At 44.4% G+C, this 27,498-nt stretch overlaps 1 protein-coding gene across 7 annotated transcripts in view; it reads right to left on the reverse strand.

Annotated features, from left to right (window-relative positions):
- Positions 1 to 27,498, reverse strand: part of FLNB (filamin B) — a 96,711-nt gene that overhangs the window by 67,918 nt on the left and 1,295 nt on the right. For all 7 annotated transcript variants that reach the window (XM_028478542.2, XM_055079555.1, XM_055079554.1 and 4 more), the window contains exons 2-17: positions 26,202 to 26,299; positions 23,635 to 23,782; positions 15,118 to 15,236; positions 14,216 to 14,293; positions 13,144 to 13,306; positions 12,059 to 12,256; positions 9,351 to 9,488; positions 7,577 to 7,703; positions 6,470 to 6,606; positions 4,832 to 5,025; positions 3,700 to 3,813; positions 2,949 to 3,092; positions 2,574 to 2,697; positions 2,077 to 2,237; positions 996 to 1,086; positions 565 to 734 (exon numbers count right to left, since the gene is read on the reverse strand). In XM_028478542.2, coding sequence (XP_028334343.1) covers positions 565 to 734; positions 996 to 1,086; positions 2,077 to 2,237; positions 2,574 to 2,697; positions 2,949 to 3,092; positions 3,700 to 3,813; positions 4,832 to 5,025; positions 6,470 to 6,606; positions 7,577 to 7,703; positions 9,351 to 9,488; positions 12,059 to 12,256; positions 13,144 to 13,306; positions 14,216 to 14,293; positions 15,118 to 15,236; positions 23,635 to 23,782; positions 26,202 to 26,299 — 2,204 coding nt within the window. The remainder of the gene's footprint in view (positions 1 to 564; positions 735 to 995; positions 1,087 to 2,076; positions 2,238 to 2,573; positions 2,698 to 2,948; positions 3,093 to 3,699; positions 3,814 to 4,831; positions 5,026 to 6,469; positions 6,607 to 7,576; positions 7,704 to 9,350; positions 9,489 to 12,058; positions 12,257 to 13,143; positions 13,307 to 14,215; positions 14,294 to 15,117; positions 15,237 to 23,634; positions 23,783 to 26,201; positions 26,300 to 27,498) is intronic.

Raw genomic sequence — 27,498 nt, forward strand, 5'->3', positions numbered from 1 at the left:
CGCGAACCCGGTTCCCCTGCATCGGCAGGCAGACGCGCAACCACTGCGCCACCAGGGAAGCCCCAGAGAGGTAGATTTTTAGGCCCTTATTGCCTAAAACAACGAAAGCAAAGCAGCCGGGATGACAAAATCCTGTCTGTATTCCTGTATTTTGTAAAAAGGGAATAATTTAGTGCTTGAAGTACCATTTCGGGCTTGAGGGACTAAAGGCTCTTTGAGAAAGACCCCACTGCACCACCTCGTAAAAAGGGTAAAGTAAGGCAAAAGGGCCAGCAAGGACAAAGGCGTGGCAATTCTTTCCCTGTGAGTAATTAGTAAAACACTAAAACCAAGAACGGAGGTGGGAAATGGGGGTGGGAAAGAACAACTAGCTTCCTGCTTGTTCTTGGGGAATCCTCCAGGCCCTCCTGGTAGAACCCATCAGGCTTTTCGTCAGCATTCCCAGAGGGGTTCAGAAGGAAAGGGGGAATCTCCTCCTGCCACAGAGCAGCACAGGTCAGAGCACAGATGACCCCCCAGTGTCCAGAGTGACCCAGCCCAGCACCGAGTGGGGAGGGGCCCTACCTGCTGGGTGGGCGTGTATTTAACGGTGTGGGAATAGTCGTAATTATCAATGATGTCCAAATCCTTCACGGCGTCGCCAGGAAGGGGGCTGCTGAACTGCACGTTGAGGGGGGCTTTTCCGGCCCCTTTGGTGTAGACGGTGAAGTGGGTCGGTTTCCCGTTTTCCACACCTGGGAGGGGACAGTGAAGTGAGGAGACAGGCCCAGCTGGAGAGGTTTCACTTTTAGCACCAGTCTGACAGGTTCATCAGCACCGGCTGCAGTAGGTGGAGACAGGGGCTGGCGTTCGGCCAGCGGCTCAGCTGAGCAGGGCCCCTGCTGAACTGGAGCCCCAACAGAGCCCCTGCTCCAGGGGAGGTTAAGTCACTCACAGCCCTGGACCAACCGTGCCCACTGCCTCCAGGGTGACCTCATGCACACATGCCACCTTACCTGCTTTGCTGAGCCCCGGGCCTTCTGCCTTCACTTTGCTGGCATCGTGGGAAGGGTCGACTTTGACTCTGAAAGGGCTGGCGGGAATTTCCTGTAGCAGAGACACTGTCTCAGAAGGAAAGTCCCTGAAGCCACTGCCTGAGCTTAGCCTTCTGCCCAAAGCAAAGGAGGAGACCTCAGCATGACTTCCACTCTAGCAGATGGTGAGCAACTTCCGTTACCACTGGTCAAGTCTTCAGGCGCTAGCATCAAGTAAGGGCCATCAGTGGTCACTCACGAATACCTGGATCCCTGACACCACAGCTAAAGGATGGGTTTCCACAAACCACTCTGACAACTCACAGCCTTTAACACCAAATGCTGAGTACTTAGGATACAAAATACTACCAAGAATAAAACCCCAAACAACAATAATACACGGGGTCGGAGGAAGGAAAGGGACATTCCTCCAGGGACAACAGACAGCTAGGGTTTGAGGAAGGCAAGGAATTGATTATAAATGCAATGATTGCAATTCTTCAAAAAGAATCTTTCAGAATAAAGGCAGAACAGGTTAAGTGGATGAAGCCAACTCAAGACCAATACCTTTAAGGCACAGAACTTTCTCCTGAGGTCCCTATCTTTACGTAAGATGAACTTGAATCACCAGGATTCCATTATTCCCTGTTTTAGGGCACTGTTCCTCCTTGTCTTCATTATCACATGTAAATATGAATTCTATCTGAAATTCAAAACCCCTCTCCCTAGAAAAGTTTAAAGCCTGAGGCCAAGGTCATCATTTCAGAGAAAGTAGAGAACACATCTAGAAACCAATTATGTTTCATTCAAAAACCAGATGAAAGTTTGTAATGATCCAATTTCTTTCCAGAGTCTGGCTTTTAACCACTGACTATACGGCCCCACTTTTGTTAGAAAGTGGTACAATTTTAGTTCTGGGTGTGTTTGTTCCTTCTTGGTTTTAAGGAAGCAGAGAGGAAAACTATTGGGCAGAGTTCTCAAGACAACTTCCCTGTTGCTAAAAAAAAGCAAAAAGGAAATATGAACACAGGTGGCCAGAAAGAACCCAAGTCCAAACACACACCTGAGAGGCAAAGAGAACTTTGATAGTGTATCGCCCGGCGGCAGGAGGCACATATTTGACAGTAAACGTGTCATTGGCGTTGTGAATAATGTCAAAATCCACGTCCTCCTCATCGTCACTTAACACCCGGGCATCACATTTAATGCCAACGCTGACATCACCTGGAACAGACCAGCTGATTAGCACCGGTTTATGAGAAACAGCATGTCCCATGCAATCACTTCCAGCTCAGGCTCACACCCCAGAAAAGCCACTGGGAAGTTTCCAGTAAGAAACCTGAGAAAGGGATGGTGTTTAAGTAACAGTTTTGCAGACAGGGTGGAGGATTAGCAAAGATATCACCACGGAACTGACACAGAAGCTCATCAGATGAACAATTACGTATTCAGGTGGATTAATATCTCCTGGTTCAAAGTTCACTACCCATGAGATGTTACAAAGAGAACTTCCTTCCCCAAGAAACAACAAGCACTGAGCTGGGTGAAGCCCCCTCTCACCTTCGCCAGCCTCGGTACAGTCCACTGTGAAGTGAGTAGGCTCGTGTGCCTTGAGTCCACTTCTCTCCACTCCTGGCCCAAACACTTTGACCTTCTGGGGATGGCTACCCTGCCTGATGCTGACCTAGAGAGGACGGGGAGAAAAGCTGTAATCAAGTTCTTCTCCCCGTGGACCCAGTAAAGACACTGTCAGTTGTTAGAATGTTATACTTCTGGGCAATCTACAGCACTCGGCCCTTTGGGCCACTCCATCTTCCAAGGCCCACCAAGCATGGGTCTTTCCATATTTGCCTTGGCCATCAAGCATGGAGTCCAGACTGGCCTCAGGACTGGGCTTTTTCATTACCACGACCAAGGTTTCAACTCACAACCTACCCTGTAAGGGCTGTGCGGGACGTTGACACCTCCCCAGACCACGGCAATGGTGTGCTTGATGGGCTTAACTGGGGTGTACGAGCAAGCGTAGGTGCCATCCATCCGGCTCTTCATCTGGATGTCAATGGGCTGGCCGTCCCCATCCTGCAAAAGGGCAGAGGCTAAGAACAGAGCTGACCTTCACACTGTCCCCATCCACTGTGGCCTCCCAAGACAACCAAGTCACTGCTCACTCGTCCCACAAAATTTCACGGAGCACCTATGATAGGCCATGTTCTCACAATACAATGAACACAAGTGATAAAACACTACGTGCATTTATGCATTTTTAATTATTAAGAGAAAACGGTCCCAAAAGAAAGCCATGGTCACTCAGTGCTTCTCAATTATAATTCCTGCATTTAAATCCTTGGGCCAAATTCAATTAAATTAGATAAATATATTTGATAAACCCTTGTTTACAAACCCTCCCATCACAGCCTAGGTAGCTTCAGCCACACTGAAGGACACTTACAGGGGAATCTGAAACAATCGAGCCTCATTTCCACGGAGCACAAATCATAAAAATTTGCCCCTTGCTTTACATGTTAGAATCTCATTTAGTCCTCACATAAACCCTATAAAATAAACATTGTTATTCGCAGTGTGTGGATGAGGAAACTGAGGATCAGGTGGACTGAGCGACTTGCCATTACATGGATGGATCCTGTTACCTGACAATTACCTGCACAGGTCGTCCCTAGAAACTTACCTGAGCAAATATCTTTAAGGGAGCTTTGCCGGCATCCTTAGGATCCACGGTGAACTCGGCCAGATTGTTGACAATGCACCCAGATTTCTCCAAACCCGGCCCGTATGCTTGAACCTGGGGCAAAGGGCCAACAGTGACTCTCTTTCTGTGTAATGCCCTAACTATGCTCCTATCAGAAGACTGGTGACCAGGAAATGGGAGAAAAGGAAAACAACTGTGTCTGGCTTCACAGTACCTACACAATAGGATGGTTATGGGAAGGAAAATGCTAAAGTAGGCTGGAACTTAAAAATAAAAACATGCAGGAGAAAAAGTCTGTAAAACCAGGCCCCAAACTGGCCTGTGCTCCCTGCCTTAATCTGTGCAGTAACTGGGGCAGGGACCTCCAGCCATGCCCAGTTTCAATGCTCCTGCTTTGTGAGGGCTCAGAACCTTTCCCACTGACAACATTCCAAAAGTTTGCAGCCCCAGAGAGTAAAGAACCAGCAGTTGGCCAAAGACGAGCAGCTGCCAGCCTGGACTGATGTCACCCTACGGTCAGCTGTCCAGGTGGGCCACCAGCAGCACACATGGCGGGGGCAAGGGCTTCCTCCTGTCAGCCAGGCTGGCTCAGACTTGATGCTAATCAGCTTGCTAAATGTTTGAGAGAAGCTCTTGCAAACACTGCAAAACACTGCTCCAATTTGAGAGAAGGGGAGCTGGGGAGGAAAATTTAAAAACCTCTATCTCTGGATCACCTTGAAATAATAGCTATAGCAAGTGGCAAGACTGAAATATGATGCTCGGGGTTGCGAGAAAATAGCAGCTTGTGGAGCCCCCTCTGTGGGCCAGGCACCGTTCTAAGGGCTGTCTTTATTCACATTACCTCCTTGAATCACGACAGAAACTCTAAGAAGCAGACACTCGTATCATTCCCATTTGATAGAGTCAGAGAGGTAAGTTATGTGCCCCATGTTACAAATGTACTAAGAGGTACTACTACCAGGCTTCTAATTCAGGCCTTTTTCCTTCCTAAGCTCTCAAAGGCTCTTCTCTGCGATTTCTCCACATGCTGCTCAAGGAAACTCTGTTGGCACTGGGAGGAGTGCCAGGAGCCAGAGAAGAGAGGACAGAACATGACAAGTTGATTCACCAGATCCGGGTTGTAGTCTCCCGAGGCGGGGTGGATGTAGGCCATGTAGGGGCTGTCTTTGATGTCCTCATCGTCACACATGATGTGAACGGCATATTCACCGGGCTCCCTGGGCCAGTACTTGACATCACACGATCCGTCGTTCTGGTCATCATACTCAATCTTTGCCTGGGAGGGGCCTTCAATGGCAAACCCTGGGGGATAGGGTGGGAGGATCCCCCTGGTTACATGGCGGAAGGTATATAGTCTGGGTTACTACTAACCCACTCCCGCTGCCTCCGTGAAAACCAAGTGTCAGGCAGAAGATTGAAAGCTGTTTGGGTCCCTTTCCCACAAAACCAAGCCTACTGAGTCTTCACTAGAGACAGAAGGTTGGATTTTATACTTTTTTTTTTTTTTTTAAACATCGTCAAACAGGAAGGTCAACCAGCAAATCTTTCTGTTGGCAATAAATATGGCAACACAAGCCAAAAGCCTTAAAACAATGCCCATCCTTTGCCCCACCAAATCCACTTCTGGGCTTTTATCTGAAGGAAATAACCAAGGAGGTGTGTAAACAGTTAGATACAAGGATATATATTCAGCATTGTTTTTATAGCAAAACTCTGGAAATAACTAGAGAGCCTAACAGTAGCTATATCGATGCACTGGAATTCCACAGAAGCCATGGGAAATCAAGACATATCCTATATTTGCCTGAGGCAGAAAGACATAAAGGCTACCCCCAGATATTTTTGCAGCAGATCAGTATTTGTATGCCTACGTACAGGGAAAAAGTCTGCAAGGATATACCTAAAGGCTTAATATTACCTCTAGTCTACAAGGATATACTGGATTGGCCAAAAACTTCGTTCGGGTTTTTCCATAACATCTTACAGAAAACCCAAAAGAACTTTTTGGCCAACCCAATATTAAGATGTTTATTATTTCTCTAAAAGGAAAAATTAAATGTGATTTCCTCTTTTTCCCTCTTTGCTTATTTCTATTAGCTAACACAGAGGTCCTCAAACTTTGGCCGCTGGGGCAAATATGACCCACTGCCTCTTTTTGCAGATAAGGAACACAGCCATACTCCCTCACCTACGGATTTTCTATGGCTGCTTTCACGCTACAACGGCAGAGTCATATAGTTGCGACAGAGAGAATATGACCCACAGTACTGATGTATTTGCTATCTGGTCCTTTACAGAGAGAGAGGTGCTGACCATTGTTCTAAAATGATCATATATACATCAGACGTTTACTTAAAATATACTCAGTTATGCTCCAAAGAGTATTTACTCCCCAAATTTCTAATTTCAGCAAAATTCATTCACTGATCTAAACTAAAGATCAGTCAGTAATATCTGCCGTGGGCCTACTATGTTCCTGGCACTGTTTTAGACACAACATCCATAAAAGGCCTCTGCCCTCAAGGTGTAGTGGATGAATGAATGCTGGTGCCAGAGGCAGAGGGCAACTGGAAGGTCAGGGGGAGATGGGAACTGTAATTCCACAGCAGTATCCAGAGGTGGCCTCAGATCGTCAGGAGGCCAGGAAGCCCCGGGTAGTGAGGCTGAGAGGAGGCCTCAACACACAGCCTGACACGTAATCCAGGTACCCTGCAATCTCAGCTCACCAGAAGCCGCTTCCACTCACCCAGAGACCCCACCTCAGAACCAACGGACTCCACCACGAAGTCCGCCGAGCGCCCAACAATCCCGCCATGGAGGCCAGGGCCCCATGCACGGACTTTCTGCATGCCTGCTTCAGGGCCAACTTGAACTTCAAAGGGGCTAGAAGAAAAGGAACAGAGGAAGCATTAAAGAGGAGCAAAGAAGGGGCTACATACAGCTATAAGCTCCTTACACATATTCTTTCCACTGGCCTGATACTTTTCCCTGCAGTCCCAATCTCCAGCCAAGCCCTTCCTCCACGCAGGTTCCCCCACCATTGTTATGTCAACAATATCATGTGATGGGGCTACTTCAAGCCACACTGCCTTGCACTATCCTGGTCATTTACCTTTTGTGTGCAGGGCTTACCAGACTGTGAGCCCGGGAAGGCTAAGAGAATGCATACTTTTCTATCTGCTGCTTATGCTATAACAAGAAAACTAGGTTGACTAGGCTTTATCTCATACATGAATGAATGTGCTTTAACTTTGGCACAGGAGATTTTTAAAAGTTTGCTTAGATTATCAGAAACTTATAATACGCCCAGATATTGCTCAAGGTAAACTGAATTTATTCAGAGTTTAAAGTTGCCCCCAGGAAAGCTGGAAAGTATGTGAATGCAGGGAAGGCAACTGAAGCCCACAAGGCGAAGCTGTAGACTGTGTCCCTCGGTTCCTGACCACACTCACACAGAGGATTTTAATGTAAACCATAGCAGATTTTGCCATTTTATCCATGGCATTCCTGAACAGAGGCACACAGTGAAAGAAGGAGAATCTCAGTATATATAAGGGATATAGACACACAGCCCATTTGCTCTGTATTACTGTTCCTTCTGGCCTCTGCCTCCCACCAGCCCCAAACCGACAGCATTTGATTTAAAGCAAGGCAGCTGAAACCACAGCGACTTTCTGCTGCTTTTGAGAACAGGCCAAATGTCTGTGTGCTGCTCTGAAAAAAGAAAAAAAAAAAAAAAAGCTTTCAACAAAGCAGCTCTCTTTCCCTCCTGCAGCCCAGGAAGCCGCCACCATGAGTCTGCCCTGGGCCAAGCATGCCTCTGGAGAAGACGCAACTCCAGCTGGAGACTCACCTCTTTGGAATGTGGTGTCCCCCCCATGTGATGGCGATGCTATATTTCCCCGGGGTGCTGGGGTAATACTCAAATGCATACACTCCATCCAGAAAGCCTTTCTGCTTCACCAGCTCCTCCAGACCCTCTGTGGGAAGGAAGCACACCATCTTTCCAATGCAATCCTAGGCTCAGAACAAGAATCCGCGAGACAAGAACAGAAAGACAGCGATATCCAGGGGGCTTCCCTGGTGGCACAGTGGTTAAGAATCCACCTGCCGGTCCAGGGGACACAGGTTCGAGCCCCGGTCTGGGAAGATCCTACATGCCGCGGAGCAACTAAGCCCGTGCGCCACAACTACTGAGCCTGTGCTCTAGAGCCTGAGAGCCACAACTACTGAGCCCACATGCCACAACTACTGAAGCCCACGTGCCACAACTGAGCCCACATGCTGCAGCTACTGAAGCCCACACACCTAGTGTCTGTGCTCTGCAACGAGAAGCCACTGCAGTGAGAAGCTCACGCCCCACAACGAAGAGTAGACCCCACTCGCCGCAACTAGAGAAAGCCCGCCCGCAGCTTCACACAGCCAAAAAAGAAAGAAGCCACCCATTTTAGCCGCCCACAAAAATTGGAGAGGGAGTGAACCCTTACGAGTATTTGGCATGAGGCTGAGGTTAGTATCCCGGTATATCCTTTTCAACTAAAGCCAGATAATGAAAGCGAGAAAGCTCTTATATGCTGTCTCCAAGAGGACAGGTTTTAGAGGCTACCCCACAAACTCCAGACTGAGCCATCAGGCGGGAACTTGTTTTATGTTGAGCCCTGAGGTTTGGCTGGGAAAGCCATTTAGTAAAGCAAGAATCCAAGGTCAGAAAAAACACGCCTCCTCAGTCCCTGTAGCAACAAGCCAAGAGGGAGGGCAGCCCCAGAGCAGCCTGACACCAGGTCTGGGCAGTCTAGAACCTCGGCTGCCCTCAGGGCACAGCCTGCCCCAAAGCTCGGTGCTCTGAGATCAAACATTAACTTTCTGGAGCTCAGAACACTCCTGCCCCAGCCTGTTAGGAACACAAAGGGTGAGAGCAGTCCTGGAGCAGGAAGCTCAAGATTCCACAAAGCTTGGAAGTGAAACTGTGAAGGCTGCTGCACCTGCAACTAGAAATGCCGAGCTGCTTCTCTGATCTGGGGGAAAACTGGAGGATGGAGTAGATACCCGTCTTCCTGCTTTCTGTCTCCTTTCCCAAGACAGAGCAAGAATGAGTTGTAGGGTGCAAGGCACTCTTCCACAAATGGCATTTATCTACAAAGAAAACTTAATCTTAGGGAATTATTCTCCTTCTATAAGCAATGATCACAGTAATTAGGTATCTACCATCATTTCATCGTCTATAAAATGTAACCTATAGAGGGAAAATTACCGGCTTTGGAAACTGGGCTTGAATTCCAGCTCAGATGCTTACAAGCTATGTGACCTTGGTCAAGACCCTTCCTCTCTGAGCCTAGGTTTCCTCAAATAAAAAAAACGGGCCACTTCATGTTGCTGTTCTAACTCCATTATTTATTTCTATTCCCAGAAGCCTTAAAATAACATGAGGCTGTCAAGCCACCACTGTTCCCACATCCAGGGCAGACATTATTAAATGATCACTGTTTCCTTCTGCATGGAGCCCCGAGAGCCTCAAATCTTCGACATAGCTCTCTGGGATAAATTGATCAGAACTGGCTGTGCAATGATCCATGGCTGCAAAGCTGGCCGAAATCGTACCTGAGATGGGGAAACAAAGGAGCACTTACTAGGACCCTTTACGGTTACGCCGAGCTCTCCACTTCCAGCAGCTTTGGTGTCAACCTTGAAGTCTGCAGTTTCTCGGATGCGAATGCCTTTTGGCTGTAGGCCTCGGCCACTGGCCCGGCAGGCATTTGGATTACAGGCTGCAAGCACAGTTTCAACATCAATTCAACCTTTCATTCTTTAGTTCGAGTTGAGCAAGCCAAGGTAACTTTGAGCCACCCGCCAAGAAAATGTTTGCTTTACACAAAGAGTATGCAGCAGCTGTCTGAGACCAGGGGTCCCGTTCAGGGAACACACCAGGCTAGCAAATAAAGACACAACATAACTTTGTCCAGCCACACTGCACAGGGACTGGGGAAAAATTACTTTGGCAAAGAAAGCAGGAGAGCACAGCATGGATTTGCTGGGCTCCTGGTAGTGGCTGAATTCTGGCATTAATCCTCTTGGTGGTGAAAGAGAGTTAAGACCTAGGACTGGACATTGTTCAAACCTCATTGCCATACTCAAGGGCCCAGTAATTGGGAAGACTGGGTCTACTTGGAAAATATAGCACTTGAAAACATCTGACCTTGTTCCAAACTTTAGATCAGCCATTTCTAAGTCTAAATGTTGTTGGCTTCCGCAGGAAGAGCCAGAGGACAGCTCAAAAAAAGACCAGATCAACTCCACCTCAGCCAAGGCAGACAAACATTTTAGTGCTGTCTGTTACAAGGTCCTCGGAATGTGGGCAGCTATAAATGCAATAATTAGGAATAAACACCACTCTCAATTTGAATTCTAGCTCTAGTTAAAAAACCCAAAGTTGTAAGTCTAAAAATTAAGTACAAAGGTAGCTTCTAACATTCCTTACATAAGAGTTCCACAAAACTGTTCCATGGGGTTTGTCAGAAGGTAGACAAAAGACATCCTTGTGCCCTAGGACTTTTTTGACAACATGAGCAACCTTCTCATTAAGTATAGAAATGGGAGATTAATGGGTAAAATGTCACATTGTTCCTTTCCAAATCTGACACTGCATATTTGACAGCTCTCTATACACTAGGGGTGTCACAAACTCCAGAAGACAAGACTCTTTACTCTATAGAAGGAAGATAGTTCCTCCTCTGGCTCCTCCTCCCTGCAATGTCCTCAGCTGGACATTCCCAAAGAGACATACACACACCCTTGGAGTAGAGATGCTTTTATGTGGTTCATGGATGAGCATAAGGTTATTGGTTTTCCACTGTAAAGTGATATAAAGCTTCTTTTTTCTTAAAATCATTTAAGTGGAGGAAGGGATAGTACATCAAAAGAAAAACTATTAATTAAATACTAACTAATACAAGTGACAGATGGATATGCCAGAAATGAAAAAGGTAGTCCATGAGTGAGAGGAAGTCAGAAAACACCATTAGAACTAGGAAAGCTGTTCAAAATTCTTTCTTGCATTATGTCAAAGGGAATTCTGCTCCTGAATACATTGGGTTTTGTTTTGTTTTTTTTTCTTTGTCAAGGGGAGAAAAGTTGGTCATACCAGAAATAAGTCACAACAGGATGACAGGACTTCCCTTGGAGGGTTTAAATGTGTCTTTAAAAACAACAACAACAACTCATGGAAATTCTGAACATGGGCAAGAGTCTCAACATCAAAAGGATAACTGCTCAGTTCATAGAAACACTAAATGGAACTAAAGAGCTTGAAGGCAATCACCTGATTTTCCACTATCTTGAGATGTCTTAGTGATGTCTGAATGTACTTAGAGAGTAGGTTTGGGGTCTGGCTGGAAAAGTGGTACTAACACCTGCACTATAATTTCCCGAAGTCACAAATAGCACAGGTCCAGTTGACAACTGCAGGCAGCACAAAGAACTGGCATGGAAGCCCCACCAACCAGCCCTTACCAAGCGAGATGCCTCTGGCCCAGTGCTTTCAACTAGGAAGCCAACAGCTTCGGGGTCCAGGCTGGCCCAGAGGCAGGATTCAGGAGAGGAAGCCAGGTCTGCAGGTGCAGATGCAGAGGACAGAACAGGGAGAGGCAAGTATTGGTTAGAAAAGGTAGCAGAGTTGCGGGGGAAAAAAAAAAGAGTAACAAAGTCAGAAGGAAACAGTCTAACATTAGAGAAAAATGCATGCTTCTGGCTGCAGAGGAAGTTTAACAGCATGGTTAAGGGGTTGACAGAGACCATGGTTCTATTCCTACTGAGGGCTACTCCATAGTCACTGATACCTTATGATACCTAAGCCTGGTGTCTCCGCCTGCAAACTGGGGATAACAATAGCCCCTGCAACACACTGGCTGGTGTCATGATTAGATGCGCAAGTGTGCTCAGTGCCTAACAGCCAGTAAAGGAGGCTGCAGGGCACCAGCAATGCCACTGCTGTTAACATCAGCCACAAACGCCACCTCCTCAAACAGCTTCGGTCCTGTATCTCTCAGTGAGGATCATGAATCCTAGTATGAGTGTTTTGGGGCAGATTAAATAAGTTAATACATAAAGCACTTAGGTCACTGCATGGCTCAAAGGAAGATATTAGTATTAATATCTTGAGGACAGAGTAGATACTAGTATTAATGTCTTGAGGATACTTCCTGCCAAAGGGGCCCTGGCAGCAAAGGGACAGGCCTGAGTTCAGTGCTGGGCCCTGACCATTCTCATGGCCTCACAGCCCAGTCACGCACAGCTAGCCTGAATGCCAGAAGCAGATGCGGTCAGCTCCCCTGGCACTCACCTTCCCCGACCTGTACAACGAAGGGACTCTTGGGAATGGTGTCCCCAGCAAAGGAGACCTTGACCACATGGGGGCCAGGCTGCACTGGTTTGTACACACATCGATACACCTGGTTTCCTCTGTCTTCCACGAGCAGCTCCACGGCGTTCTTCCCCTGGGGATCTTCCACCTCCACACCAATGTCACCCACGCCAGCACCTAGGAGACAGAGAACATTCCACAAGCCCAAGTCACCCTCTAGAAAGCTCCCTGCTGATGAGGGCAAAAAGTAGGTAGAAAATGCAAACTGCAGGAGACAGAGAGGTACTCAGAAGGTTCACACCTGGACCTGTTTCCCGGTGGAGGGGAGGAGGCTCATAACCAACTTTCCTTTCCTCCCATTCTCTATTTTCTACATTGAAAAGAAAGCTGACAATTCAAGCTGACAATTCATGTGGTTTATTCATTCCCTTTCTTACCAGCCCCCACCCAGGACCTTGCATAGAATTTGGTCCAGTAGATGATTCGTAAACCTTAGTTCTTTGGAATATTTATTTAGCCAAGTCAGAAATGTATACAGAAATTATTAATAATAATCAAAGTTAAGCTTGAGGGCTTCCCTGGTGGCGCAGTGGTTGAGAATCCGCCTGCCAATCCAGGGGACACGGGTTCGAACCCTGGTCTGGGAAGATCCCACATGCCGCGGAGCAACTATGCCCGTGAGCCACAACTACTGAGCCTGCGCGTCTGGAGCCTGTGCCCCGCAACGAGAGGCCACGATAGTGAGAGGCCCGCGCACCGCGATGAGGAGTGGCCCCCGCTCGCCGCAACTAGAGAAAGCCCTCGCACAGAAACGAAGACCCAACACAGCCAAAAATAAATAAATAAATAAATTGAGTAAAATTAAAAAAAAAAAAAAAAGTTAAGCTTGAGTATGAGATTTTAGAGAAGAAAAGCTGATTTTGAAAAATCTAAGAATATAACTAACACACTTGAAAAAGCTGTTTTTGTTGTTGGTTGTTCAATTTAAAAGACAAAATGTCAGGCATCCCAAGCCTTCAGGTTCCTGAGGATTATCTCAGGCTTTGCAAGAGGAGAGGTGTTACCTGCTGTGTAGATGTCAAAGTAGGTGGGCTTATTGGCGATGTTCCCAGAAGCTTCCAAGCCTGGACCTTTCGCAGTGACTTTACTGGCATCTCCCTGGGCCTTGTCGACGTTTACTTCGAATGGGCTCTTGGAGATGTGCTGTCCTGCAAAGAGGACTGTGACCTACAAGTGACAGGCAGGTGAGACATCATCACTTCTTCCTGCTCAGCGAGAACACTGTATCAAGCCACATACACCAACAGCCTTCTCGTTTATCCTCCTGATCATACACACAGAGGTGCGGGAACCAGGAGCCCTGGGGAGGTCGCCTCAATGGGACTCCCATCTGGCTCCACCAGTCACACAGCTGGACCTGGCACATCACGCCTTTAGCAAATTAAAACACATCAGACATGCCTAAATTAGCCTCTATAGTAGGATATACACAAATACTTATACTTCAATCTCTAGACAATGGACTCTTAAGGCAGCTGCAAGTGAGACCACTGTCTCCCTAATATAATGCACAGTTCTAGGATTTCAAACCTAAGAGTCAAACTATTTTTCAAGGGACCAAGATCATTTTCAGATACATGGATTTGAGACACAGTACAGATTTCCATCTAAACTTTGAGTCAAAGTTCTCATCTTTTAAATTTTAAGGGTTATCAGGTTGGGTGGGCCATTGGCCTCCACTATAGTCATCTGGCCTTCTCTGCACCCAGGCTTCGATGTTGACAGAGGCTGCAGAGCACTGTGAAGAAGGATACTTAAGGAAGCATTAAAGACAAAGAACCCACAGCTTAGCATTTACACTCCAGGCTTGCAGCTACAATTATTAGTTACCTAGGTGGAGTCAGAAAAATCCTATGACACTGCAAAGAACTTAGTGGAATTCAACCAATCTGCACGTAGTAACTAATGTCTCAAGTCTGATTCAGAGGGATCCCAAATTTTCTACAATGAACATGGATACTTTTATAAACAGAAAGGAAAATCAGAAGTGAACTTAAGAAAACCACTCTTCTTCCACATATAACGAAGCAGGCCCAGAAGGGCAGTCCAAGCAAAGGCCATGACGTCTTATCTTACTTTGTGCAGTCCGGTGACCTTGGGCAGATACTCCACAGAGTATGTCTTGTTCTTATCGCTGTCAGGGGTCACTTGTGCCTAGGACAGAAGATGAGCAACAGTTAGAGAAGGTGTCGGGTATGAGTGAAAGAATGCTATGCCAGCCAAGGTCCTGCAGCAAGATGCCAGGCCAGGAATCTGCCTTGGCTATTTTCTACCCCACCACTCCTGCAGGATGCCCCCAGAGGGAAGCAGCCTGAAGTCATAGAAACAAAATCACACAGCACAAAGGAATAACCCGATCAGGATTCTACACTGTCTCCTGGCTGTAACTCTCTGTAACTACGAAGCAATTAATTTAAACCTTTATTGGCCCACTAGTTATTAAGAGCTTATGAAATGCCAGGCCCAGTGTCAGGTACCAAAGATAAAACAAATCAGGCACAATTCCTACCCAGTGGGAGAAACAGACAATATGCCAGTAAACTTAGAACTTCAGATGGTGCTAAGCACTAGGAATAAAATATAGTCTTAAGAAGGTAAGAAGACAGAAGAAACAGTTAGGTGCAAAGGCCCTGAGGGAGGAACCAGAGGATGGTCAGCATGGGAAAAGAGTAGGGAATCAGTATTGTTACTGTATTGTATTTTATCAGTAACAATAGCTAAATCCTTTATAAAATAAAGGATACTTTATTTCATTACATTAAAAATTGTGTCCCTAGGTATGAATTTATATGATTTTTCAAGGCACAACCCTTGGGCAAGTTACTTTAACCTCTGTAAGCCTCAGGATGCTTTTGGTAAAAAACAGCTTTTGTGGTGAGCTTTCATGAGGAAAATGGAGGCACAGTCCCTGGGCCTGTTACAAACTCCAAAAGCTCCGTGGAGGATGCTGACAGGGAAGGTAGCATCCTCCAACATACCTCCTCTTTGTTCCCTTCTGGGTCCTCGACAAACACCATCACGTCTCCTTGCCCGGCGCTGATGGTGTCCACAGTGAACTTGGCCGGCTGCTTCACCATGTTTCCAGTGGGCTCGATTCCTGTCACAGGTTTACACAAGCACATTACAAGCTGGGCCAGGACCCAACACAGGCTATCACACAGGCTATCACCCATCGTGTCTCCTTCAGGGAACTGAGAGATGGGACCCAGCTCTGCCACTGGCACATGGGAGACGGCGACAAACTGTGATGAGGATAATCCAATTCTGAAATATTCAGAGCACTTAGGTCAAAAGGCTATGCAACTGTGAAAATGACGTGGTAACTAGTAGCAGTGGGGCTTGCCTTGAGGGGGAAGACGAATGAAGTGCAGAGAATGGCTCATTTTTTATTAAAGAGCATTTTTTATTTTTTGTCTTGGCCATACCACGCAGCTTTCAGGATCTTAGTTCCCTGACCAGGGACTGAACCCAGGCCACCACAGTGAAAGCACCAGAGTGCTAACCACTGGACCACCAGAGAATTCTCTAAAGATGACTTTTTTTATTACTTGAAATGTTTTTAAATTGCCTTATTATTTTTTAATTAAACTTTTAATTAAGATGATTGAGCAAATTAATTTGAGATAGATTCACATACAGGTGTAAGAGATAATAATGCCCATTACCCAGTTCCCTAAATGGATACATCCTACAAAACTCGAGTACAACATCACGACAAGGAAACTAACCCTGACAAAGTCAAGATACAGAACATTTCCATCCCATAGGGAACCCTCTTGTTGCCCTTTCATAGCTACCCCCTCAGAGTACTACTCTGTAACCTCTCAGACTACTAATCTGTTCTTCATCTCTATAATTTTATCATTTCTAAAATGTCATATAAATGGAATCACACATTATGTAAACTTTGGGGATTAGCTTTTTTCCACTAAGCATAATTCTCTGCAATTTCATCCAGGTTTTTGTGTGTATCAGTAGCTTGTTCTTTTCATCACTGAGTAATATTCCATGATACGAATGCACCACTGTTTAACCATTCACCAAGTGAAGGACATCTGGGTTGTTTCCAGCTGTCTATTACTGATAAAGCTGCTATAAACATTCATGCACAGGGTTGTGTGTGTGGACATAAGTTTTCATCCCTCTGGATAAATGCCAAGGAGTGCAATTGCTGGGTCATATAGTCGTTGCATGTTTAGTTCTTTTTAACACTGTCAAACTGTGCTCCAGAGTGGCTGTAGCATTTTACATTCCCATCAGCAACGTATAAGTGTCTTGTCTTTCATCCTCTTAACTGCAAAAAGTTTCAAGTTGTTTAAAAAAAATTTTTTTTAAGTAAAATCCAGTCCTCAGGCCCTTTGACCACGCAACATTTTGAGTTCTGTTTGAGATGGTGCCCAGGTAGCCTGTAGGACGGAAGCTAAGGAAGCTTATCTTGCAAGAGTGGGGTGATCCAGGAGTTCACCCTTCATTGACAGAAAACCCTCACACACAGTCCAATGCTCATGTACCATGACAAGACCTCAGCAGATCATACTTTTACAAATGTTTTAAGCTTTTTAACTTTGATGGGATCCAAATGATCATTTTTTTTCCCCTTTATGGATCATGCTTTTGGTGTCAAGTCTAGGAATTCTTTGCCCAGTCCTAGATCCCAAAGATTCTCTTCTGTATTTTTTTTCTGAAAGTTTTATAGTTATATGTTTTACATTTAAGTCTGTGATCCACTTTGAGTTAATTTTTATACGAAGTGTAAGACTTAGGCCAAGGTTCATTTTCTCTGCCTCTGGATGTCCAACTGCTATCAAATCCTGTGCGGAAAAGGCTCTCTTCCCTCCACTGAGTTCCCGCTGTGCCTTTGTCAAGAATCAATCGTGCTTATTTGTGTAGGTCTCTTTCTGGGTTCTTGATTCTGTTCCATTGATCTATGTGTCTATCCCTCCACCAATATCACATAATCTTGATTTCTGTAGCTTTATAATAAGTCTTGAGAGCAGGTAGACTGATTCCTCCCACTTTTTTTTTTTTTCAAAATTGCTTTCCCTACTACAGTTCTTTTGTCTTTCCATGTTTTAAAATAATAGTCTTTTCTATATTTATTAAAAAAAATCTTGTTGGGATTTTAATATCAGTTGTGTTAAAGTTATATGACAATTTGGGGAGAAATGACATCTTTACTTTTTCAATGCATGAAAACAGTGTATCTCTCCATTTTTTAGATCTTCTTTGACTTCTTCATCAGTGTTTTTGTAGTTTTCAGCATATAACTACTATCATGTTTTATTACATTTCCACCTATTTCTCAGGTTTTTTTTTTCGAGCAATTGTAAATGGCAAGGTATTTTTAATTTCAGTATCCTCGTGTTCATTCTGGTAGACAGAAATACAGTGGATTTTTACATGCCGATCCTAACATCCTGTGACCATGCTGAACTCATTTGTTCAAGGAGATTGGGATGGGGGTAGATTTTTTATGGTTTTCTACATAGACAATCATGTCATCTACAAATAGGGACATTTTATTTATTGCTCTCCAATATGTACGTCTTTTATTTCCTTTTCTTGCCTGACTAGACTGGCTAAAATCTGCATCATTATGTTGAAAAACAGTGGTGAAAATGGACATCCTTGCCTTGTTCCCAATCTTAGGGAACACGTTCAGTCTTTCACTATTATAATGTTAGCTGTAGGTTTTTTTGGGGTGGCTACTCAAATTTCAAACTGAGGAAGTTCTTCTCTATTCCTCTTTTTTCTGAGTTCTTATCATGGATGGCCACTGAATTTTGTCAAATGTCTTTTGTGTCAATTGATATGATCACGTGATTTTTCTTCTTTAGCCTGTTAATATATGTTGACTGATTCTCTAATAATGAGTCAGCCTTGCATCCCTGGAATAAACCCTACTTGGTCATGATGTATATAATTCTTTCTAAATATTGCTGAATTTTATTTGCTCACATTTTATTGAGGATTTTTACGTCTATACTCATGAGTGATACTGGTCTGTAGTTTCTTTTTTGGCACTGCCATTGTCTGATTTTGTTATTAGAGCAAAACTAGCTTGATAAAATGAATTGGGAAGTCATTCCCTTCTCATATTTTCTGGAAGAGATTGTATAGATTTGGTGTTAATGCTTCTTTACATGTATGGTAGAATTCTCCAGTGAAATCATTTGGGCCAAGATTTCTTTCCCAAGATCTTTCAAATTACAAATTTGGTTTATTTAATGGATATAGGACCATGCAGGTAATCTATCTCATCTTGGCTGAGTATTGGTAGTTTGTGGTTTTTGAGGAAAGTCTATTATAGTTATCTATATTTTTGCTTATCACGTTCTCTCTTCCTATTATTCCAAAATTCCTTCTTTCATTGTTTCCTTTCTGTCCAGAGAATTTCCTTTACCAATCTTTCTAGGGGATATGCCCATAACAAGTGATTTTAGTTTTCCTTTATCTGAGAATGTCTTATTTCCACTTCATTCCTGAAGGATATTATCCCTGGATATAGGATTCTGGGTTGACAATTATTTTCCTTCAGCACGTGAAAAACGTTGTGTCACTTCCTTCTGGCCTCTGTGATTTTTGATGAGAAATCTGTCATTCTATTTTTCTACCATACATAAGATGTCATTTCTCTCCTGCTGCTTTCAAGCTTGTATTGTCTAGTTTCTTGAAGTCTGTCTAAGATGTGGCTTGGTGTGTGTGTGTGTGTGTGTGTGTGTGTGTGTGTGTGTGTGTGTGTGTGTGTGTGTGTGTATCCTGCTTGGGTTTAGCTCAGCTTCTTGAATCTGTAGGTTTATGTTTTTTGGCAAATTTGGGAAGTTTTCAGCCATCGATCTGTTGAAGACATTGGGTCATTTGTTACTATACCTGGATTAACATTAGGTTTCCAATAAATAACCTAGTTTAAGAAAAATTGGTGATAGATTGTCATATAACAAGATAATGTTCATACCCTGTTAGGTAAGAAATACAAATTGAAGAAAATATAGAGTCTGAACTCATTTCAGCATAGAAAAATGGCTGGAAAGAAATACCTCCAATTTTTTTAAAATTTATTTAATTAATTTATTTATTTTTGGTTGTGGTATACGGGCTTCTCATTGCACTGGCTTCTCTTGTTGCAGAGCACGGGCTCTAGGAGCATGGGCTTCAGTAGTTGTGGCTTGCAGGCTCTAGAGCGCAGGCTCAGTAGTTGTGGTGCATGGACTTAGTTGCTCCGCGGCATGTGGGATCTTCCTGGACCAGGGCTCGAACTCATGTCCCCTGCATTGGCAGGTGGATTCTTAACCACTGCACCCCCAGGAAGTCCCTAAAGATTTATTTATTATTTATTTAATTTATTTTTGGCTGTATGAGGTCTTAGTTGAGGCACGTGGGATCTTTGTTGCGGCGCACAGGCTTCTCTCTAGTTGTGGCACGTGGGCTTAGTTGCCCTGCGGCGTGTGGGATCCTAGTTCCCTTACCAGGTATCGAATCCACGTCCCCTGCATTGGAAGGAAGGTTCTTTACCACTGGACCACCAGAAGTCCCTCTACATTTTTCTTTTGCTTAAAATTTACATAATGATTGGGTCATTTAACAAAAAGATTTAAATATTTATAAATACCCGCTCCATCTGACTCTGACAGCCTGAGGAACGACCTACTCTGCACACTGTCCAAAGCCGGGGACTGGGCTTGTCTACCCTGGTTAACCATGGTTGGTTAGAGGCTGAACCACATTCCACACTCTGTAAACTCCCTTGGAGCTAATGCTTACTATGCAGAGAAACAACTGTTCCCTAGGATTACTCAGAACTCAGAAGCGTGCTGAGGGCTCACTATGCAGTGACTGCTCCATATAGAACACAGGTTTCATTAAAGGTTTCTGCCTAGCTCATGGATGCACGCTTTCAACATACCGAGCTCCACAAGGGAGCCCACCACAAAGACCTGTTTGTGGCTGTAGATTTACCTCACCCTGGCCCTCTCTCCTTTCAGTTAATGGGTCTCAGTGAATGGATCTGCAAATGCTAACTGGCCGGTAACTGCAACCTGATCAACATCCAAAATAAAATACAACAGGGACTTCCCTGGTGGTCCAGTGGTTAAGAATCTGCCTGCCAAAGCAGGGGACGCAGGTTCGATCCCTAGTCCGGGAATCCCACATGCCATGGAACAACTAAGCCCGTGGCCACAACTACTGAGCCGGCGAGCCACAACTACTGACGCCCGCATGCCTAGAGCCCGTGTTCTGCAAAAAGAGAAGCCACCACAACGCGAAGCCTGCGCGCCGCAACTAGAGAAAGCCCACACGCAGCAACCAAGACCCAGCGCAGCCAAAAATAGATAACTAAATTAATTAATTAATTAAAAAAGAGTACATATTTATAAAAATAAATAAACAAATAAATAAAATAAAACAAACCTACCAACCATTTTAGAAACTAGAAGATGAAATGTTCTCTATGCCTTGGATCTACTGGCAGAAATAAAACAATGTGCCACATAGGAGAGAACATATTGTCCCTCCCCTTGTCTCATCATGGACAACGTAATATCTAAGGTGCTGCCCATGTGGCCTCACATGTGGCCCTGCTGCCTAAAATGACCATTTTGTCTTCCTACTTAAAAAGAAAAAAAAATTGACGCTTCCCTGGTGGCGCAGTGGTTGAGAGTCCGCCTGCCGATGCAGGGGACACGGGTTCGTGCCCTGGTCCGGGAAGATCCCACATGCCGCGGAGCAGCTAGGCCCGTGAGCCATGGCTGCTGAGCCTGCGCGTCCGGAGCCTGTGCTCCGCAACGGGAGAGGCCACAACAGTGAGAGGCCCGCGTACCGCAAAAAAAAAAAAAAAAAAAAAAAAAAAAAAAAAATTAAACACAGAATTACCATATGATCCAGCAACCCACTTCTAGGTATATCCCCCCAAAACTGCAAGTAGGGACTCAGATACTTATATACCCATGTTCACAGCAGTATTATTCACAATAGCTAAAAGGTAGAAACCCCAAATGTCCACTGACAGAAAAATGGATAAACAAAATGTGGAATATGTATACAATGGAGTATTACTTAGCTTTAAAAAGGAATGAAATTTTGATACATGCAACACGTGGATGAACCTTGAAAACACCACGCTACATGAAGTAAGCCTAACACAAAAAGACAAATACTGTATGAGTCCACTTATGACGTACCTAGAGTTGGCAAATTCATAGAAACAGAAAGTAGAACGGTGCTTGCCAGGGCCTGGTGGGAGGTGGGGATGGAGAGTTACTGTTTAATGGATACAGAGTTTCAGTTTGGGAAGATGCAAAAATTCTGGAGATGAATAGTGGTGATGGTTTCACAACACAGTGAATATATGAATGTACTTAATGACACTGAATGGTACATCTAAAAATAGTTAAATTAGTGAATGTTGTGTTATACGTATTTTACCACAACAAAAAAATGCAAAGAATACACACATATGCATACATATGGGTGTGTATATGTTTCCTACCTAAGTGCATAAAACTTACAAAGAGGCAGATGAAGGAAATGGCAATGACTAGCCACATTCCTCGACTGCAGCAAGAGGTCATTTTCTAGAAAACAGCATGGTGAAAGGAAACCGTTTCACATTAACAATGGGGAAACATGACAGCCAGCGATAAGGTTATTGCAAACAAGCACTTTATGCCTTGATTAGATTCAATCCATTTGACCAATTTTGTTGACAGGAGATTTGGCTGTTTGCAGCTTTTTTTACCTTTAAGGAAGAATAACCTTTCAAATCAGATTCCTTATTCCAGTCACCGTCTTTGGTTATAGCTTAGAGAAGCACTTTTAAAGCAAGTGTGGACATGCCAACCTTCCATTGACTGCATTGCGGTGAGGGCTTCAAACGAAGTCCTCAGTCTCCATATAACAAAAATGATTGCACAGACCCCAGCTCACTGCCAAAAGGACTTCAAATGGCAAGTGGGTCTCTCCCAGAACTACCTGTCCTCTGGTCTAAATCATACTAAAAAGACAGATGAGAAGGACTTGGATACTGAGGCTGAGAACAGCACACAGTCAGAACTACTGTCCTGGTCGTGTGTCATCTCAAGACTAAGCTGATGCTGGGACTTCCTTGGCAGTGCAGTGGTTAAGACTCCGCGCTTCCACTGCAGGGGGCATGGGTTCTATCCCTGGTTGGGGAACTAAGATCCTGCATGTCTCATGGCACGCCAAAAAAAAAAAAAGACTAAGCTGATGCCAAATAGGGCGATGCTATCTTCAAAGGGAATGTGTAGATAGACAAGAGCTCTGGATGTTTACAAAGTCAATGTCATTTTAAAAAAAAACAAGAAAGCAGAAATTCTCCTAGATTAAGAGTCTAAGGTAAAATAACAAGCAAATGCAGAAAGTGAATCTTAATCAGATATTGGTTTGTAAAACGAGAAAAACTGTAAAAGACAATCGTAGGACAAGAGAGAAATTTGAATATAAACTGGATATTAGTTGTTATGAAATTATTGTTCATTTTCTTATGTGTGATAATGAATACTGTGGTTACAAAAGAGGATGTCCTATTCTTACGAGAGACTTGGCTGACGCACTGAGGAGTGAATTGTTACCATGCCAGCAAATTATTTTCAAATAATTCAACAATCACACACATGCACACACACATACACACATGGGGCGAAAGACCACATTAGAATGTTAAGAACTGTAGATTCTAGGAGAGGACATACAAAATACTTTGTGTGTGTAAATGTTATCCTAACTGTAATTATGAAAATTAAGAAATAGAATGCACTCTTCCCCCTTGCCACAGAAAAGGGAACAAATTATATCTTGCTGTACTAATCTTTACCAGAATCCACACTGGGCTGAAATGCAACTGTTCTCTTTAAAAAAGCTGATGTGCTTTTAAGTCAGGTGCCAACCAGAAAACCAAATTCCTCAAAATGCCTTTGACCCACTCTAACGTTCTGAGCAGAACACTCCTTGGCAGCTGGCTGGGAGATCATAAACAGGATGTCTTAGCAAGGAAGTATCTGCCAGGGGTTAACAATAGCTCCCACTGCATCTGGAAACCTGCAGCAGCTTTAGCGTAACCGAAGGAGAAATGAACCAGCAGTTAGAAGACCCAGGCTCCTGCCCCACCCCACTGTGGTAATCTGGGGGACCTCCCCCACCCTCTCCTTCTTCCACCCCGACCTCCCCTTTGCTCTGGATTGGGCCTCTGATTCCTCATCTGAGAAATGGGAACAATAGTCCTTTCTTCATCCCAGGGTTACTGCACCCAAGTCACAAAGCAACAAACTCATCAGTCTCCATCACATTAAAGCAGCAGCATTTCTGAAAGCCTAAATTCACAAGGCAGAAAAAGATGGTCATAAACAAATGGACCTTTAGGTAGAAAACATCTGACAAATGAGGCCTGGGGTGTCTTTAAGTATGAAACCTATACATTCTTGATTCTCAATAATCAAGACTAGAGGACAAGCCTCAAATCCAACATGACCAGTGCTTACCTCTGCCATAGGCCCTGGCTTTCTTGGGGTTGAGTTTCGGTTTAAGAGGAGCCCCTGGCTTGAGCTTGGCTTTGGGGAACTGGGACAGGTAAGTCATCACCGAGTGCTCATCCACATCCGGGTGAATAATTTCTTCAGGAGTGATGACCTAGAATAACGACATGGTAGATGAACACCCAGAACATATCACTTTGCAAGTACAGAAGTTTTTGCAAAAATCTCTTAAAGCAAACACTACTCTCAATAAAGTGAAACTACATCAAACTGGCATGCCAAAATCAGTTGTTTTTTTTTAACCTTTTAGAAGTGTCACCATCCCCTTTGGAAGCTGAGGACCCTCTCCAGACAATTCTATATGTAATTTCCAGAGGTTCATACCTCCCCACCCTGGAAAAAAAAAAAGGCCACTCACTCCTCTTTCCAGAAAAGATAAGCTATATCAAGTAAGGAAGAAGAAGTAAGAACACGTGGCATTAAAGCATATTACCAAAAAGTGCATAGATAAACTGGCCTTTTTCTTTGCTCTTTTATCCATTGTCTGCATTTCTATTGACTCAGCTACTAATAAAAAAATAAAAATAAAACCAAAAAGAGATAACACAATGACATATTAGATATGTGCTCCTGTAATACACTGAATGTTTTTGTCCTCCCCAAATTCATATGTTAAAACCCTAATCCCTGGTGTGATGGTATTAAGTAGGGCCTTTGGGGGTAAGTAGATCTAGATGAGATGAGATCATGAGGGTGGAGCTCCCATGATGGGATTAGTGCCCTTATAAGAAGAGGAAGAAAGACCAGAGCTCACTCTCTCTCCACCTCAGTGTAAGGACACAGCCAGAAGGCAGTTTGCAGTTGTCTGCAAGCCAGGAAGAGAGCCCTCACCAAGAAGTAAATTTCCTGGCACCTTGATCTTGGAATTCCCGAACTCTAGAACTGAGAAACAAATGTCTGTTGTTTAAGCCACCCAGTCAATGGTATTGTTATAGCAGCCTGAGTTAAGACAGGTCTCAATACATTAAAAGCCATTTAAAAAATAGGAAAGGGGAAATTTTCTCCTGACATTCAGCTTAGGAGCAAGAATTGACCTGTGCTGGACAAGTGGCCTCCCTGAAGGTGTCAGAGTCCCAGTTCCACCAGCTGACCCAGCCCTAAACAGCACAAAAACTTCTCCTGCCACCAAGAGGTAAGCCACACCTCCTCAGATGAACAGAAGGCTGTCTCATGAACAGGTCAACCGAATGCAGATAAACAACATATGTACCCAGCTTCCCCCACTCCATGGTAAAAAAGAAAAGAGGAAACATTCTGATAATTAGCCTGCAGCAACAAAACAGCTATTTGGGTTTGTACAGTCACCTCCAATATGTTTTGTAAAATGTAGGATGTACGTTGAATTGGCATTTCTCCTATGCAGCTCCTTCAACAACTCTACACACTGCCAACATCACATGAATGCCAAAAGGAGATGGGTTTTGGTTTAAGGGGAGATGAAAAACATATCATACCACTTCCTGAGGGTGGAAGAGCCAAGGAATGGGCCTTGGAGAAGAGACATGATGCCAAAACCAAACCAAAGAAATACAGGCAAGATTTTCTACCTCCCAAGGGATCCTGTTACAAATATACTGAACTCAGCTCTGAATACCAACTCAAGACTTTAATGGAGCCTGTAATGAGGTCATCCATCCCCTGGCACTGGCTACCCACAACTTTCCTTGACCGAGTCTTTGAACATGGGAGTCATGGTGTCAGGGGTTGCTATTTAAACTCCTTGGAAGGGCTTAGAAGATTGGACCTCAACTAAGCAACGTGGCTACTGTAGATGGTATCCAAGACATATTCAATTTCCAAGTTCTGTTGTTATATTCCTTTGTTAGGATTATGAGCAATATGAATTCTTAAACACTTTCCATTAATGGCGAGTTATCCTGGTTTAAATTTCTTAAAAAGTTCTAAGTGACTTTCTTGAAGATATTGGATTTAAAAAAATGTTTAATAGGTTAAAAATGGTCAAATATTGGCAATTTCTTATGGTTAAGGTCCACATTTGCAGTCTGGCATCCAGACATGGCCTTTGTGATCTTTGGAACAGAAATACTAGAAAATTCAGGACTTCCCTGGTGGCACAGTGGTTAAGACTCTGTGCTCCCAATGCAGGGGGCCAGGTTCAATCCCCGGTCAGGGAACTAGATCCCACATGCATGCCGCAACTAAGAGTTCACATGCCACAACTGAGGAGCCAGTGAGCCACAACTAAGGAGCCCGCCTGCTGCAGCTAAGACCAGGCACAACCCAATAAATAAATAAATGAATAAAATAAATATTTTTTTAAAAATACTAGAAAATCTGTCACATGTGACAGTGAAGATCTTTAGGGGATCTACAAGCACCTAAGTCAATGAGAACCTATTAATATGGGTAAACTGAGGAAGACGGGAGACGGCCACAGACAATGCTCATTGAAAGCTGACCACTGAGGAGGTCCAACTGCCTGCCAGACCCAAAAGCATCCACAGAGCATCAGGGTAAACAGCTTCGTGGGACACGCATGCTTCTACACATACCTGTGGGACACCCAGCCAGTCGTCTGCCTGCTGCATGGCTTCTCGCGCATTATCCACAGGCTTTCGTGGATCCCAGGATTCCCAGTCTGGGCACAGACCTGTTAACATCACACAAAAGATGCTATTAGTATTAACTGACTGAAGAGGTTAAAGGAAACCAGGTGCCTAAACTACACTCACTCAGTCTCTTGAGAGAACAGTTTCTTCCAAAAATCTTTGTGAACTGTATGCTTTATGGGCCAAAAGTATCACAGATATGAGTGAGCCAAAAGTATCACAGATATGAGTATGCCAAGGTAGAAACTATTCTGCCTGAGCTGAAACTTCTTCAGGCTGTTATCTTCTTGCATTCAGATAGGAATTTATCCATTCCTTAAGGGTGTGGCGTAAATAAATGAACAAACAAAGCCTGGAAAACCATTTGGGCCTGGTACCTTTTTGCAGGAGAGATTTTTTTGACACATCACACTCACACTCCTGTGCTCTGGTCACCAAATGTGTGGGGTTGACATCAGCTGTGTGTGCTATGATTTAACTTAATTCTGACAGTATCTATCTGGAAACACCATCAGAACCCACAGGCTAAGGGCTCAGTCCCACGAGACTCCCCCAACCCCAACTTCAGAGCCCAATCACAAGTCCAGGTTTGTCACCTGGGCTTCTGACCAACCAGCTACTAATCAGAGGTTCCTACAACCCCCTCCTCAGGTTGGATTGTTTCCTAGAGTGGCTCACAGATCTGAGGAAAACAGTTTACTTACTGGGTCACTGGTTTATTATAAAAGGATTTTACTAAATGGAAGAGATACATAGGGCAAGGTGGGAGAAGGGGCAAGGAGCTTCCATGTCCTTTCAGGCACACCACCACCCCCAGGACCACCACATGTTCACCAACCGGAAGCTCCCCAAACCCTGTAGCTCAGGGATTTTTATGGAGGCTTCATTACGCAGGCTGGACTGATTAAATCACCTGCCATTAGTGGTTAACTCAACCTCTATCCCCTTTCCCCTTCCTGGAAGTCAGGGGACAGGGGAGAAAGTTCCAACCCTCTAATCACTGATTGGTTCCCCCGACATCCAGCCCCCATCCTTTGGGGCATTCCAAAAGTCACCTCATTAACTCAGGCATGGCTGAACGACACCACTACCACAGCTCTTTTAGCTTAGTAAATTCCAAGGTTTTTTTAGGAGCTCTGTACCAGGAAAGGGGACAAAGACCAAACATATATTTCGTATTATAAGTTACAATATCACAATCCCAATCCTGGACATATCTAAAAGACTGAACTAGCATCCT

Source organism: Physeter macrocephalus, chromosome 18, assembly GCF_002837175.3.
Source record: "Physeter macrocephalus isolate SW-GA chromosome 18, ASM283717v5, whole genome shotgun sequence".
NCBI classification, from domain to species: domain Eukaryota; kingdom Metazoa; phylum Chordata; class Mammalia; order Artiodactyla; family Physeteridae; genus Physeter; species Physeter macrocephalus.